The sequence below is a fragment of the Quercus robur genome, chromosome 1 (assembly GCF_932294415.1).
Source record: "Quercus robur chromosome 1, dhQueRobu3.1, whole genome shotgun sequence".
Taxonomy (NCBI): domain Eukaryota; kingdom Viridiplantae; phylum Streptophyta; class Magnoliopsida; order Fagales; family Fagaceae; genus Quercus; species Quercus robur.
In genome coordinates, this window is record NC_065534.1 from 11,884,706 (window position 1) to 11,901,164 (window position 16,459).

The 16,459-nt window shown below is 36.0% G+C and overlaps 2 protein-coding genes across 4 annotated transcripts; one reads left to right on the forward strand and one right to left on the reverse strand.

Moving 5' to 3' along the window:
- The first annotated feature begins 4,046 nt into the window (after nucleotides 1-4,046).
- Nucleotides 4,047-8,815, forward strand: LOC126721013 (putative 1-phosphatidylinositol-3-phosphate 5-kinase FAB1C). Of its 3 annotated transcripts, none has more exons than XM_050423965.1 (7): nucleotides 4,047-4,528; nucleotides 4,639-4,970; nucleotides 5,055-5,181; nucleotides 5,316-5,480; nucleotides 5,613-7,148; nucleotides 7,286-7,552; nucleotides 8,354-8,815. In XM_050423965.1, the coding sequence occupies exons 1-7, from the start codon at nucleotides 4,142-4,144 to the stop codon at nucleotides 8,606-8,608; spliced, it is 3,069 nt and encodes a 1,022-aa protein (XP_050279922.1). In that variant the 5' UTR covers nucleotides 4,047-4,141; the 3' UTR covers nucleotides 8,609-8,815. The 3 variants fall into 3 exon arrangements, with proteins under 3 accessions (XP_050279922.1, XP_050279927.1, XP_050279934.1); XM_050423970.1 differs by having other exon boundaries at nucleotides 4,372-4,528; nucleotides 4,623-4,970; XM_050423977.1 differs by having other exon boundaries at nucleotides 4,385-4,528; nucleotides 4,664-4,970.
- A 4,069-nt stretch (nucleotides 8,816-12,884) lies between these two features.
- On the reverse strand, nucleotides 12,885-13,340 carry LOC126717949 (uncharacterized). Its single transcript, XM_050419989.1, has one exon. The coding sequence runs from the start codon at nucleotides 13,338-13,340 to the stop codon at nucleotides 12,885-12,887; it is 456 nt and encodes a 151-aa protein (XP_050275946.1).
- Between the last annotated feature and the right edge of the window lie 3,119 nt (nucleotides 13,341-16,459).

Here is a 16,459-nt window from a genome sequence, read left to right on the forward strand (position 1 = left end):
TCGTAAAATTTATTATTTTTCTTTAGTTTTAAGAGCTTGGCTTAAGATGCATGGACACAGCTACGGGTAAGATATATTAATACGGGCAATTTTTGAAAAATTAAGGACCTATTTGGTTGTGTTTTTTAATCAACAATTTTCGTTGTTTAAACAATACAACACATATTTTCACAACACTTAAACAATATTACTAGAACAATATTACCAAATAGGCCTTAAAACATGAAACAGTAAATAAGACACCGTTACAACACATATATAACACCCAAAAATAAAGTGTCTGTAGTTCTTAGAGCTTGGCTTAATTAGCTTCTGTGTTTATTCTGGTTATCATAGTTTATAATCGTTAAAGGTTGAATATTGAGAATCTAGGGTCATACTAAAGTACTAAAGTACTGGTCATGACGAATTCCATACTAAAGTGCTGATCATGATTTTTTTTTTAAAAGGGTCAAGTTGGAAAATATATAGCTCTTCTTGGGGAAAAATCTTAAGTCTCCTCAATGATTATGTGTGAATTAAAATTAATGACTATCTAAAAATAGCAATATATATGGGAACACAAATTTCAGCAAGTACCAATAAAACACAACCATACAATAACACTAAATTTTACGTGAAAAACCCTACGATGTAGAAAAAAAACCATGAGATAGCTTTGAAAAATATCTACTATGAAATAGAGATTACAACTCTCAAGTTTATACCAAACTTGAGCCCATAATAAATTGAATATATAACAAATAAATCCTAAGGAGTAAATACAATCTCACCACAGAGCTCGAAGCAAAATCTTCCTTGATGTTGACACCCCATTTTGCAACCTGCATTTAACCTCACATGGAGGGTAAATGGGTAATTTCACTTTGGAAATATGCATCTTGATTCTGATCACTAGATTCTTAATCTCATTTCACCAAAATGATCTTGATGTTGTAACGATCAAATCAACCGGTCATAAGCCCTAATCGGACTATCAGATTGAAAGTTATCATCAAATCAAGTTCTAATGTCCGAGATGCACTATCACAAATTGAGTTCTACCATATGTGATTATGAACAATTGATCTCAATTGATTATAAGTATAATCAATTTGAGAATGATGATGTGTCATAATTTAATTGGTTAGGATTACATTTTATGGTAGGGTTGCACACACCTAATTAATTAGATAGTTAAACATTAATTATTCAATGAGTAATTTGTGCAATTATCTTTTAATTAGGGTAAATTTGGAACCAATTAAGTCTGAAATGGGAGTGATTAGAGCCATTTAATGTTAATTGGGAGCTAATTTTGGACCTATTAATGTTAATTGTGTTGAAATCATTTTCTAACAAATGACCTCTGCTCACCATTTCATCGATATCTCTCAGAATATTTTGAATCTGTAAATGAGGTTAATTTTCTCATAAACTAGACATCCGAGGCTTCAATTTGACCACAAGAACAAGACAATTCCGATCAGAATTGAGTCAGATATGATTATTCGAAATTGGCTCTACAAGCTGTTACATTAACTACGGGAAAACCGAATTGTGGCTTGCTCCTCACTCCCACCAATCTTTCTATTTAATGCACCAGATTTCCCCCAAGGCTAAAATGAGGTCTAGGTTCATGATTCTTTGTCAACCCTCATTAAATGACCTTCCATTCATATTTCCTCCACCACTACTATATAAACTCCCCTCTCCTTCATTTCAAGGCACACAAAAAACCCTCTCCCTTCTCTTCTCTTGAGTTCTAGTGAAATTAAGTAGTCTTGTCATATCTTGATCTTCCTGAAACTCAAGGTATTGAGTGAGATTCACTCTTCTTCTTCTAACTCTTCTTTTCCTCCACCCTTAGGACCTTTACCAAGAGTCTCCTCCTCCACCATATGAATCTTGCATGAAAGTATAATCCCTTTCTTTAACTTGTTTTTGTGTTGCCATGATAAGAATTTAGAATTAAAGCATGATAATAACTATTTAAATTCTCTTGAATATGTTTGAATGTTCTTAAATGTTCTTATGTGTTCTTCACATGTTCTTGGTTATTCATCTCATGTTCATGCATAACACTAGTTTCGATCTTAAATCCACATAAAAAACATGAAAAAGATGTTTGTTTAATAATTCTTTTAAATTCTTGAATCTAGGATATTACCATCTATACACATTCACTAGAATTTATTTCTCAATTCAAATGAAATGCTTAATAAATTGAATTAGGGTTTATCACATGCACACATTTTAAATTCAACATGCAAATTGATTGATAACATGTTGGATGATATGATATGAATGTTGGCCACCATAGTCTAGAAGACCAGTTTCACTAGGCAAGGTGGGTGCCTAACACCTTCCCACCTTGTAACATACCCTCCGAACTTAGATCAAGGGTTAGTAAAGCAAATGCTTATCCATGTAATTTTCGATTTATAGATTGTAACTAGGAAACAAAGTCATGTACTTTATCTTAGATTGTATCTAGGACCAAAGTCATGTAATTTCCTATGATCAATGTAAATTCAATTTCAAATTAATAAAATGAGGAATTTTTCAATTTTGGTTTTCTTATTTATTCCAATAATTAAATAAGTGGCGACTCCATTATAAAACCCTTAGTCTAAAGGGGAAAATATAATCAGTCGAACCTCCATTTTGAGAGACAATAACACTCTAACTAGCTTAGCAAAGAAAAATTTCTATTTTTTTCTTTTTCACCCTCACACTCTCACTATGTTTCTCTCTATCTCTTCAGATTGCACCTCCTAAAGCTCTCACTTGTATTTTTCTCACAAGGGTCGAATGGCTCTCTCCAATACTTCAACTCTCTCTCTCTGAGTGTATGTATCTCACGCTGCATCACACAATGGCCAAAAGACCTTTCTTTTCTTTTCCTTCTTTTCTCCTCAGTGTGTCCAAATCATTGTTATTAATTCTGTTCCATTCCGGCCAGAATGGCCAGAAAATACCATTCTGGTATGCAAACTAGAATTAGAAACCACCCTGTTCCATCTTGGATTAAATTTCGGGCCGTTCTGGTCAATTTCGGCCATTTCGGGATATTTTTGTGAATTCCGGCCGAAATTGAAGTTTCGGCCGGAATGAAGTTATAGCCTTTTTTTTTTTTTTTTATAATTCCTTCACCATAAACGTGAACTCCAGTTCAGATCTGCTACCAGTTTGCACTACTTTGAAATTGGTCTTCCTCAGTTTTGCAATCTGCACTACTGTTGCGTCTCTAAACTTTCTAAGACATAAAGTGAGAAATGAAATATAAGTGATAAGATTTTGAAATGAGGAATAGGAGTAGAGAACTCAATGATGCACCTGGCAGATAGTGGGTGGAGTTTAAGTTGAAAGGAAGATTCTAGGAAGCTTCATGGTTTTTAAGTATCCCACTATGTTTGTTTATTTACCAAAAAAACCAAAAACTTGATTTTTTTAATAATTAACCCAATTACTTTTTATCTTCTCAAAAAAAAAAAATCACTTTAATATTATGATTTTCTTTTAAAAAACTATATTAAATTCATTAATTTATAACATTTGGCTTAATAATAGAAATGAATAATAAATCTGTTTTTTATTAATTACTATATATATATTTATTTATAAAACGGTAAATCCCAAAACGGTATTTAAAATAAGTCGGTGTCGAAATATTCTATTCTAATAAACAAATCGGAACGGACGCCAAAACATATGCATAAAACTGATCCAAACACGCCCTGACCAGCTTTTCATTAAACCAAAAACTGATTTGGGAAGCTTTGAGGGAGGGAAGCAAGGTCACTAATTGAGCTTTGACCAATGCATTTGGGTTGGACCCACACGGTGCTGCACCCAACAAGGACAACGACGCCTGATCTAGTTATTTCTGTAGTCCCTAATTCTTTTGCTTCAACCAGTTGCCCATAAGTGACCGATGACTTCAAGATGAAGAAATTGTGGGTCTCAGTACGGAAACTGAGGGCCTCTTTCCCAAGAAATTTCTAGTATATTTGTTTGTTGTGAAAATACATGGGTTAAAAACATAAATATATGTTGTGATGTTCAACGAAAAACAATGATTTAAACATAAATACCAAACACACCTGAATGATTGGAATTATTGGGTAGGCATCTTGACCCTGTTCATCCAACTGGGTCCATGAACTGTAGGGTTGCAAATGCAGCATCTAGTGTGGGTTTGGAGTCGAGCACTTTAAATCAGTGTGAGGACTTTAAAGGGCCCAGAGTGCTTCCTTCTGTTATGAGAAATCTTTCCCAAAAAGAACCACAAGAATCAATAGCCCAAGATGAGACGCTTGCTGGGGAGATGAATGGATCTATAAGATCTGAAAGGGCTGATGAAAATGAAGTCTCTAGTGAATACTTTTCAGCCACTGAAACTCACCAGAGTATATTGGTATCATTTTCAAGCCATTGTGTGCTGAAAGGAATTGTATGTGAACGCTCTCGGCCCCTGCGCATAAAGTTTTATGGTTATTTTGATAAGCCTCTAGGAAGATATCTGCGTGATGACTTGTTTGACCAGGTAAATATTTTTGGGTTTCCTTTCCTTTAAACTTCTTTTATTTATTCTCTTTTACTAAATTTCAGTTATAAAGTGGAATTATGTTGGTTAACAGAGCTTGTAATTGCCAGGCATGTTGCTGTCGATCATGTAAAGTGCCGGTTGAGGCCCATGTCCTATGTTACACCCATCGACAGGGAAAGTTAACAATCAATGTTAGATGCCTTCCGGATATAAGACTACCTGGGGAACGGGATGGTAAGATCTGGATGTGGCACCGATGCCTAAGGTGTGCCCATGTGAATAGAGTTCCACCAGCTACTCGTAGAGTGGTTATGTCAGATGCTGCCTGGGGACTTTCTTTTGGAAAGTTCTTGGAACTTAGCTTTTCAAACCATGCAACTGCTAATCTTGTTGCACCCTGTGGTCATTCATTGCGAAGGGACTGTCTCCGTTACTATGGGTAACTTCTATCAGATTTGGAACTCTTTTTGAATTTCAATTGTTGAATGCCACATTAGTGGTTGTTGACAATCAAATTCAACAGGTTTGGGAGCATGGTTGCATTTTTCCGGTATTCCCCTATCGATATTCTTTCTGTTCATTTGCCACCGTCAGTGCTTGAATTCAATGGCCATGTTCAATATGAGTGGACAAGAAAAGAGGCTGCAGAGGTGTTTATGAACCTGAAATTTTATTTACCCAATTATTTTGAACTGATGCTAAATAAGTAAACATAAAGCTAATATAGTAGCTTTTGCGAGTATTTGGGATCACTATTTTAGTAACCTACTACCTTTTGCTACAGCTTGTCCGTAAAATGGAGACCTTGTATGCCGAGATATCTGATGTACTTGATAGCTTGGAAGAAAAATGTAAGGCTTTTGGAAATGAATGTTCGGACACGAAGGAATTACAGGGCCACATCATGGAGCTGAAAGACTTGCTTAAAAAGGAAAGAAATGATTACAATGTATGTACTGACAATATTTGATATTCTCATTACAGGATTCCTGGTTCTAAAACCTTGTAGAGTGCCTGTGTTTTCTTATTTTGATTTTCAAGTAATATTATTCTCAGCTTATAATTGTCTCCTCTTTAATAGGGTTTGCTTCGACCGGCTATTATGGAGACTTCACAGCCAGACTGGCTGGCTGGAGACATTCTGGAATTGAATCGCTTGAGACGCTCTCTTTTAGTTGGTTCACATGTTTGGGATCAGCGGCTTTGTTCATTGGACTCTCTACTTAAAAAGAGTTCTATTTCAAAGGCTGCACAAGGGGATGCATCTTATGCCCAGCTGAAAGAGCTGAAGAGTGAGTTATCACACAAGGATGGCATGCTTGGCACTGGGCATGAAGATTCTGACTCTTCAAAATTACATGAGTCTCTTGGCAACAATTTGCAGTCAGAGCAGGAGCAGCCTAATGTACCAGCCTTTGAACCTTCTGTTGCTGTAGACTCGATGTTAACCACATGTCATCATCATGTCAGAGAGGAGGAAAAACATTCAGATGTGGAAGTTAGTGTAAATAAGACACTAAGTGAAAGCTTATCGCCCAATGAGTCTACTATATCTGAGAGAATAGATTCTGCTTGGACTGGTACTAATCAACCTGCAATGAAAGCTCAACTTCATTCATCACATGCAGATGAACTCCAAGCTGGATCTGTCAGGCAGATTAGTCAAAATGGTAAACCCCCTTTTAGAAGGTTAATGTCGCGAATGAGAGTTCGTGCTTTTGATTCTGCATTACGAGTCCAAGAAAGAATCCGGAAGGGATTGCCTCCCTCTACCTTGCGTTTGTCGATACTTAGATCTTCCCATGCCTCTGGATATTACAGGAGTATGGTGAGAGATCCTGTTTCCAATATAATGAGGACTTACTCCCAAATGCTGCCATGGAAGACACGGAAGTTAAACTTAAATGTCAGTTCCACACCATCACTTATCTCCTCCGCATCTCATATGGCTGAAGGAGCTCGGCTGCTGCTTACGCAAACTGGCCACAGTGATTTAGTTATTGCCGTTTATGAAAATGAACCCACTAGTATAATCTCGTATGCCCTTAGTTCCAAGGAGTATAATGATTGGGTTGCTGATAAGTTGAATGAGCATGAGGGAAGCTGGAGTCCCCATGAGAGCAGTAAAGAAGATTCTGCAGTTTCCACCTTTTCTGCCTGGCAATCTTTTAGGTCTTTGGAGTTTGATTATATTCATTATGGTAGTTATGGATCTGAAGTTGCTTCATCATCAATGGGTACGTTTTTTAAAGATCCCAAAAGACCTCCACATTTAAAAATATTTTTTGAGGATGAGTTTTCAACTGCCGGAGGCAAAGTAAAGTTTTCAGTCACTTGTTATTTTGCCAAGCAATTTAACTCTCTAAGAAAAAAATGCTGCCCTAGTGAAGTGGATTTTGTGCGATCCTTGAGCCGCTGCAGGACATGGAGTGCACAAGGGGGGAAAAGCAATGTATATTTTGCCAAGTCATTGGATGAAAGATTCATTATAAAACAGGTTACAAAAACAGAGTTGGATTCCTTTGCGGATTTTGCACCTCAATATTTTAAATATTTGACAGAGTCTATTAGCTCGAAAAGCCAAACTTGCCTTGCAAAAATTCTTGGCATTTATCAGGTTAGGCCTAACTCTTTGCTTGTTTGGCGTGTGTGTGTGTGTGCCTGCACTTGCGTGGGTTAATCGGGGTATATGATGCAAAGACCAACAGTAGTATCTATCTTCTTGTGATTCTCATCTTAGTGATGTGATAGCAGGTCTCTGTAAAACATCTAAAAGGTGGTAAGAAAACAAAAATGGATTTGATGGTGATGGAGAACCTTTTTTTCAAGAGAGATATCTCAAGGGTTTATGATCTCAAGGGCTCTACACGAGCTCGTTATAATTCAGACACAACAGGGACAAACAAAGTACTGCTAGATATGAATTTGTTGGAAACATTACGAACAAAACCTATATTTGTTGGAAGCCAGGCAAAGAGAATTCTAGAAAGAGCTGTCTGGAATGATACATCGTTTTTGGCGGTAATCTTTTTATTTTTTATTTTTTTTTAATTTAATTTTTAATCTTCTAATTGTTATAATAACATCAAATTTGATCCCAACTGAAATCAGAACAAAAGTTAATGGCTTAATTTGTCTTATAATTGTGGATATGCTCCACATTGACATTCCTTAGGATTTTGAAACTTACTCTATGGTCCACATTGACATTCCCTAGGTTTTTTTTTTGTTTTTTTATTTTATTTTTTAAGTCCATTCCCCAAGTTTTTGAAACTTAGGATCCATTTGGTACATATATTTAAATAACAGTTTTTAGTTTTTTTGAAAATATGTATGGGTTAAAAAGTTATGTGAAAATACGAGTAATATTGTTTAAAAACTGAAAACATGTGTTTAAGATCATGTACCAAATAGAGCCTCACTCTTTTGAGGTTTTAGAAATCATTAACATCCCCTTGGTTTCATATTTCTAATGATGCATCTGTTCAATTTAAATTCGAATCAAGTAGCTAGTTATATGTAGAACATTTTATTTGGTTTTGAGCTTAATAACTTGAAATGGATAACTATGCCAAAATATTGTTCAACACAGTTAAATCTGCCAACAGGATCTTTTGCCCATTTGTAAAGTCCATGGGAGGTAATGCCAATATGAAATCCATGGTGTCTGGTTATTGTCAATATTTTACCTAAATATAAAGTGTAAGGTTGGAATTGGATAGGATTCCCAAAAAAAAATCATAAAATGGCTTTTAGATTTTGTTGTCATTAAAGCATTATTTAATATATAATGATTTTTTTTCCCATCTCATGTTTCTTTAGTCTGTGGATGTTATGGACTATTCCCTGCTGGTTGGGGTGGACGACGTACGCAAAGAGCTGGTTTTAGGGATCATTGATTTCATGAGACAGTATACCTGGGACAAACATTTGGAGACATGGGTGAAGGCATCTGGGATACTTGGTGGTCCAAAAAATGCTTCCCCCACCATTATTTCTCCCAAACAATACAAGAAAAGATTCCGTAAGGCGATGACTACCTATTTTCTCACTGTACCTGATCAATGGTCTTCATGAACTGCTTCGTCGCAATTTTTTTGTTTACACTTCAAAATGCATCTGTTTGTCAATAAAGAATAGGGGGGGATTGTAATTGCAGATAAATGGAAAGTAAGATTCCTTCTATGATTTTTTTTTCTTGTTTTGTACACTGTATACGGGCAGAACTAGCCCAAATGAAAGGCTTTACACTGAGATCAAGAAGAGATGGTTATATTGTTGGTCTGCTTTTGTGTCTCAAAATTGCTCTCCCATTAATTGTATATCCTATGAAAACTAACACATAATTGTGAATTGTCCCCTAAGAGCAACCACATCAGCATGTGTAAAGTCTTGCAAAATAGAAAAAGTTATTCATTTTACACATTTTGACCCCAAAAAAACTCATATCAATGGGTGTAAAATTGTTCATTTATGCACAATTGTATGCACGGTTACTGTAGCTCTTCCATCTATTATTTTAATATTATTTTCATATACTATAAAAGACCTATTTCACTCTTTTTTTCTCTCTCCTCTCACCTGAGCAACACCAACACCTCTCAATAGTCTCTCCCTGTTTCATTCCTAAGCACTTCCTCTCATCTTCTCTCTTCATTTGCTTCTCGGCAGCTCTTGCTCATTCTCATCACCACGAGAAATGATGCAATTGGTTTGGGGGTTTTGCAACTCCGTGAGGAGGATGGATCAACTTGGAGGTATCTCTATTGACAGACTTTTGGGCAAATTTCTCTAAAAGGGTATGGGCTTTTCTCATTGAGATTTTAGGGTTTTTTTGTTTTATGGTTTCAAGAAAGATTCTTGGGAGTTTCTCTAAACTAATTTTTTTTAGGGTTTCTTGGGAGTTTCTTGTTTCAAGTGAGGGCATGAAACAAGGTTTCTTTCATTGGGCCTCTCGGGGGATTGGGGCATGTTTGCTTATGCTATAATAGATTGAGTGATATAAAATCTATTCTTGTGTTGGATATTGATCTTGCTTGTCTAAAAAAGCTTGAATAGAATGTAGTTAAAAATTTGAAGGTAACTTCTTATTCAAAATAAATTATTGGGTCTGTAGTGTATGGAGTACTCTTTACACTACCTGTCACTTAGGCCAGTCTTTGTTGAAGATTGGGATGTGGGCAATTCACATTTGGACCTTGTGTTTCAGAATTTAACTCAGTTCAGATTCTTTAGAGACTGCTTGAGAGTCTTACTATTTAGGTTGGAAATTTATCTGCACCTAGCTTTTTGCATAAATTTCTACTGTAAGTCTCCAATTCTATGATACTAGATCTTAGGCACATTAGTGCGTTAAAAGATTATTTGCTAATTTTTTGAAAGTTCATAAAAGTACAATTGTACCTGAAAAAAAAAAAAAAAAAAAAAGGCTTTAAAAATCTGTACATAGGCAAATAAGCCAACAGAAATAAGCTAATCCAAGTGCTATTTATACACTAATATTGGTGTTTCTTCCAATATGGAAATAGGTGGATAATCTTATCATATTGCTTTCTTTTATTTTATTTAAAAAAAAATCATTTTCCTTCTTCATGTCCTATTAGCGTAGGAAGGAATGGTTCTTGAATGTATGGCTAGCATTGACATTTGGTGGAGTCTCATATTACTTAGTTATAAACTACTTCAACCTGATGTTAAAGGTTTTACATTGATTTTGGATGTTTCTTTGGGATATACTTGAGAAACATATACTGTTTGTTGGCCATGAAAGAACTACCTAGTATGTCTCTACCTGTGGAGCAATGGTTCACACACGGATGAGTGTGTTCTGATTGGTTTAGAAGTACTGGTAACTTACCTACCTCTGTCAATTCTTTCCCCCTGCATTATCTAGTAGATAAATTTCAACTTCAATTTTGTTGCTTATTAGTGCTACTTCTGAATTACTTTGGTGTTTGGTGATGGACTTGCAAAATCCATTCTTCCTTGACATTTTACAAGATAAGAAACAAGGTTTTGAGTCTTTTGACAATACTATTTTGATGTCCATTTCGTATTCAGATGTGAATGTCCAGCAATCTCCACCCCAAGTTGAAATGGGACAATCTACACACTCTATTGCAAAAAAATCAACTATTAAGAGAAGTCAACGGGGAAACAACTTCACCATAGGTGAAGATATTAAACTAATGTCGGTGTGGCTCAATGTTAGCTTAGATGTTGTGACATCAACGGACCAAAAACACACAACATTTTGGGATAGAATTTGGTCCACCTTCCAACCGCTCCAAAGATTCTTTAAATAGTCGGTGGTCAACAATTCAAAGGAAGACCAACAAGTTTTGTGGATACTTGGCCCAAATTGAGAACCGGAATGAAAGTGGTAAAACTAGGGGTGGCAATTCGTGTTCGCGTGTCGGGTTCGTGTCGTGTCAACTCATGAGTATCTGACTATATAAGTCAACACTAAACCAACTTGTTTATTAAACGGGTTAAGATTCTTCAACCCTAACACGACCCATTTATTAAATGGGTCAATCATGTCGACCTGTTTTTCAGATTTTATCAAAATGAAAAAAAAAATTATGAAAAAACAAACAAATAAATATTTTTAATATATAATTTAGAATTAACGAGTAACTATATCACAAATAATCATTCAAAATTAAAGCATATCCCAATATCATAAATAATCAATCACAATATGTTAAAGAAAATAAACCACAATAACTAGATAAGTTTATATACCTAGACTTTGAAGGGTATATTGGTAAAATATCATTTAATTAAACGGGTCAGATGAGTCAAACGGGTTCTATGTGTTGAACACTAACCCAACCCGTTTATTAAACGGGTCAATCATGTCAACCTAAATATGACACGAACTCATTAAGCCTTAACCCATAACCTACTAATTTTGTGTCGTGTTGTGTCAGGTTCGCGAGTTATGTCCAATTTTGCCACTCCTAGGTAAAACTGAGCATGACAAGGTATTTCGACTCAACATCTAATATGTATTGTACATCAATGCACCTTTAGTTTTATGATTCTCATTAGTTTCAATTTTTTACTTTTGTAGATTAATGATACAAAAACTATGTATAAAAGTAATATTAATGTTGTAAATTTTGTATTGTGCACGGACAATAGCACTTGATTATTCAATTTAATTTGTAATTATGTTCTTGTCGTTCTGTTTTGGGTGAAGCAATGTCTCTGTTTTTGTCATTCTATACAAGATAATTTGTGCAAGGATAATAGCACTTGGATAATTTGTCATTCTTTTTGCTTGTTTTGTCTGTTGAAGGTGGTTTGTACTTGCTACCATGGTTTATGATTTGTGTATGTCTGGCTGTACTTGTATGTTGGTTGGATTCTGGCAATTGAAACCATTGATGAAGACTAGATTTACTATTGTAGCTCCTTTAGTCTCTTACTTGATTACTTATGAAATAATATGTGCTGATTTTATTGGTTCTATATGCTATTTGAATGTAAATTTAATGGTATGTGATAGTTTGGTGCTTGGGATGTACTGGTTTGCCTTGGTGAATGATTTTTTGATTGGAAGGGATGAAAAGGTTGTTCCCTTTTGCACTCAGCAACTTAGGCAAAGGCCAGAGTAGCTCTGGTCTTGACTTCTGCCTCCACCAATGCTGCTGAAGATAGGAGCATTGCCTTTGGTGATTGTTGCAATGATCAGCTTGGCATAAATAGTTCTTTGTTGGGTAGTTTTAATTGTAGTTTTATTTGTTGGCATAAATTGTTTAAAATTGTGTAGTTTTATCAGGTTGCCTTTGGTGTAGTTTTATTTTATTTTTACATAATCATTTTTTAGCTCATATAAATATTAGATTGTTTTCATAAACTAATATGCTTTGTCAGTAATGTGGAAATTACTGAGAGCTTTTGTAAAAAAAATATAGCTTAATTCTATTGGATTTGGAGTAGATTATGTTGTAAGAATTGCATTGCTGTAAGAATTGCGTTCTTGAAATACCAAGATTGTTCTTGAGGCTGATAATGCTCCTTCTCTTGAAGGTTAGTGTTGGAAAATCCTATAATGGACCCCCAAACATTTTCATGTCTTTGAAAATCATTAAAATCTTATTTAGAATTCATGAACTTCCAATCTTTCTTGGCATTACAAGAAAGCAAATACACACATTACAGGCCTTTTGAAGCTGTGAAGCGTTCCTTCATTTCGCTAATTCAGATTAATAATCTCATAGCACATCAAAGGACTGCAATTTGAAATTTTTATTCTAATATTAAACTTAGTAAATTTCAAATTCCAATGAAGGTTCACATTAAATAAAAGTAGTAATACTTAGAAATTTAGAATTCCAAATTCCTACGACTGGCCTTGTAGTTGCCATAGATGCTCAACGAGATCCACTTGAAGTTGAGAATGAATTACTCTATCTCTAATAGAATTATGACGTTCAATGAATTGCATAAGGTTACAAGTGGGATTATGTGACATCGGTTCAGGTCCACTATCATCGATTTGATCATAATCAAAGTCATTTGCTCCAAGGTAAGTATGTCGCTCATCTTCAGCAATCATATTATGCCATATTATACATGCCATCATAATGTCCTTAAGCTTTTCAAGGTGGAAAAAACGTGCAGGCCCGAGCACAATTGCAAATTGCGCTTGAACCACTCCAAATGCATGTTCGACATCCTTCCTGGACGCCTCTTGTGTGGAAGAAAAATGTTGTTTTTTACGGTCTTGTGGTGTTGGAATTGTTTTGACAAATGTTGCCCATGATGGATATATATCATCTACAAGATAATACCCCATCGAATAGTCATTACTATTTATCAAATAATTAACCGGAGAAGCACGCCCTTTGGCAATATGACCTTTAGGTTTGAACTTAACATTGGGTTTAAAGTTAAAAAATATGACCTTTAGGTTTGAATTTCTCAATTATGACTGGTGAATATAAATTTCAAAATTATAATCGTTGGGTCAAAATTAAAATAAAAAATGACAGTTAGGTTTGAATTTACCATTTGAATTTCAAAATTATGACTGGTGGATATAAATTTAAAAATTATAACCGTTGGGTCAAAAACAAAAATATGATCGTTGGGTTACTTGACACCAATTAGACGGCGGTCGTCGGAGCCACTATTCCGGCGGTTCGGTCACCGATTCTAGCAGTATGGTGGTCGAAGACATCAATTCAACGGCGGTCATCGGAGCTACTATTACAACAGTCGGCCCACCGATGATGGCAGTACGATGGTCGGAGACACCAATCTGCCGGCGGTCACCAAAGCCACTATTTTGGTAGTTTGGGCTCCAACAGCGTTCGTCGAAGCCACTATTTTAACAATCCACCCACCGGTGGGTCACTATTCGGCGGTATGGTGGGCAGCGAGATGAATCCGGCGGCGTTCGTCGGAGCCACTATTTTGGCAGTTCGGCCATCAAACCTCCACCATAAGTAGCTCCATTGGCCGAGCCACCGGTGTTGGTAGTTTACTTAAAATATAAGTTTAAATTAAAAAAGAATGACCATTAGGGAAAATAATAAAAAATTGATGAAGAACGAATATTTTATTGAAATATCTTGTAAAATAGATAAACTGATGTGGATGTTTTGTAAAAGTGATGGTGTAAAATAGAAAAAGTAGGTTTTTTGTGTAAAATAGCCGAAATCTTTTAGACATGCTGATGCGGTTGCTCTTATCTGTTTGATGCATACTATCTATGCCATTTCCTGCAACTAACCAAATGTTCGCTTTCCATCCTCGCATCGAGTTGTTGATAGTGTGTTGAAATTAATGTGGATGTCCCAATTGCTGTTTATTATCAAATAGTCAATGAGAAAGTTAATCTAAATGCTTTAATAATCCTTGAATTGATCTAGCAACCAAGGTAGGTACAACGTTAAATTATTTAAACTCACGGGTTTGGTTTATAACTTTATATAAATAAGTAGATCAGTTCCAAACAATGTGGTACTCACATGAGGGGTGTCCAACAGCAACCGATACCCGACCCACCCGGCCAACCCGTTCGATCCGGCCCGAGAACTGGCCGACCCGTTGCCGGTGACGGTCGGCAGCGGGTCTCCGCCTTCAGAATACGAAAACAGCAGGTTGATTGGCAGGTTTTCTCCCTAAAACTCGAAGAAACCCGACCGAACGATCAAAAGAACAATTTCCGGAAAAATTTTTTAAATCCGGTGAGATCTTAGCTAGATCCATGGAATCTCCACCGGATTTGGTGAGATCTCACTAGATCTAGTGAGATCTCGCCAAATCTGGTGAGATTTCGCCAAGTCCGGCGATAACCCAACGAAAATCCGGCGAAAATATCACCGATTTTTTGCCCATATCACCGTTAACTGGCCGGATTTTGGCCGATTTTGAGATCTACAACTCCAACCGAACCGACTGCCATCCGTTGAAGGTGAGATCCGCCCAATCCGATCAGCCACTTCAGTCGGCGGCGGGTTGAAATTTTGGCCATCCGATCTGGTCAAGTCGGTCCCGGTCGGCATGATGAGACTATTGTGTTGCAACTGTAACTTCATATATACTCTGCACATGTACATTGATTAGGTCTCACGTGAGACTCATGTTGCCATCACATCGTGGTAACATGAACCATGATGGAAGTTAACTTCAAATGCATGGTATGGCCTTTAAAATGATAATAATCCATTTTGCAAGAAAAGATAACGTTATTTTCCTTTTGCATCTGAAAGTGAAACATACATTTTTGAACTTCCCTTCCTTGATGCATAATAATAGTACGGAGTGCAGTTTTTTTTAATGGGGGGTTTAGTTTAAATATGGGGATCTGACTCTGAATCTAACCTTTGGATCGTATGACCATTGGTTTAATGTATATTATTAAAACTTTGCCATGTATCCCAAAGTATTGCAACACTCCTCTCTTGGCGCATTTTTTAGGTACATTATATTACCACAAAAAAACTAAATGTGCATGTAAATTGTAAAGAATGAATATGTTGTATTATTCCATTTGAAAGTCTCACCCCTTCATAAAAAGGCCTCACCCTCCATTATAAAAATGTCCAAAATTTTATGATAATAATTCCTTTTCTTTTTTTCAATTGGATATACACTATTTTTTCTCATGAGTGATACTAGGATTTTTACAAATTTTACTATATAAGATTTACAAATTAATGTGTCACCAATTATTAAAAAAAAGTAATTTAAAATTTCCTTAAAAAAAAAGTAATTTAAACATTTACTACTTAAATTGATAAAGTTCACAAATCATATTTATTAACACATCTGTAGGGATAAGGGCCCAGGATTGTATATTGGGCCTTGGCCTTTGGCCGAGGACGTTGATAGGTCCGAGGACGAATAAGCAATAGTGAGGGCGTTAAGTTCAGAGTCCCATAAGTAACGTGCAAGTGAAAAGGTTGGGAAAGGTAGTTCGAGGTTTGTCTCTTGGATAAGTCAAGCACAGGTCAAATGTACATCCTATCATTCAAGGTGACATTCCAAGAAATTTCACTAATAGGGACGTGCAATATAAACATACAAGAGGGATGGAAGCCCAGAAATGTCTAGGGAAAGGCTGCTGCCACCGCATTAAATGTTTTGCAGCTAACTTCCTGGTTGCATTAATGTGAAGAAGACCACTAACAATGCTACCTTGGCTACCCCCACTCACAAAGGGTCTAAAGGGGTGTCCGATGGGACAAGCACTCAAGTAGTGGCTTAGATGATCAATAAGTGGAGGACCAAGATTGTTCAAAGGGGACTATATAATGTAAGAGACCCTCCATGGAAAGGGGGAGGAAAAATCAAAAGAGAAACACTGCAACAATTAGGAAATAAATTTGTAATCATACTTAAGATAAAGATATAAGAACTGATCTCCTCGGACCTCATCGAGGACGACTTTTGAAAATTCAAATATGT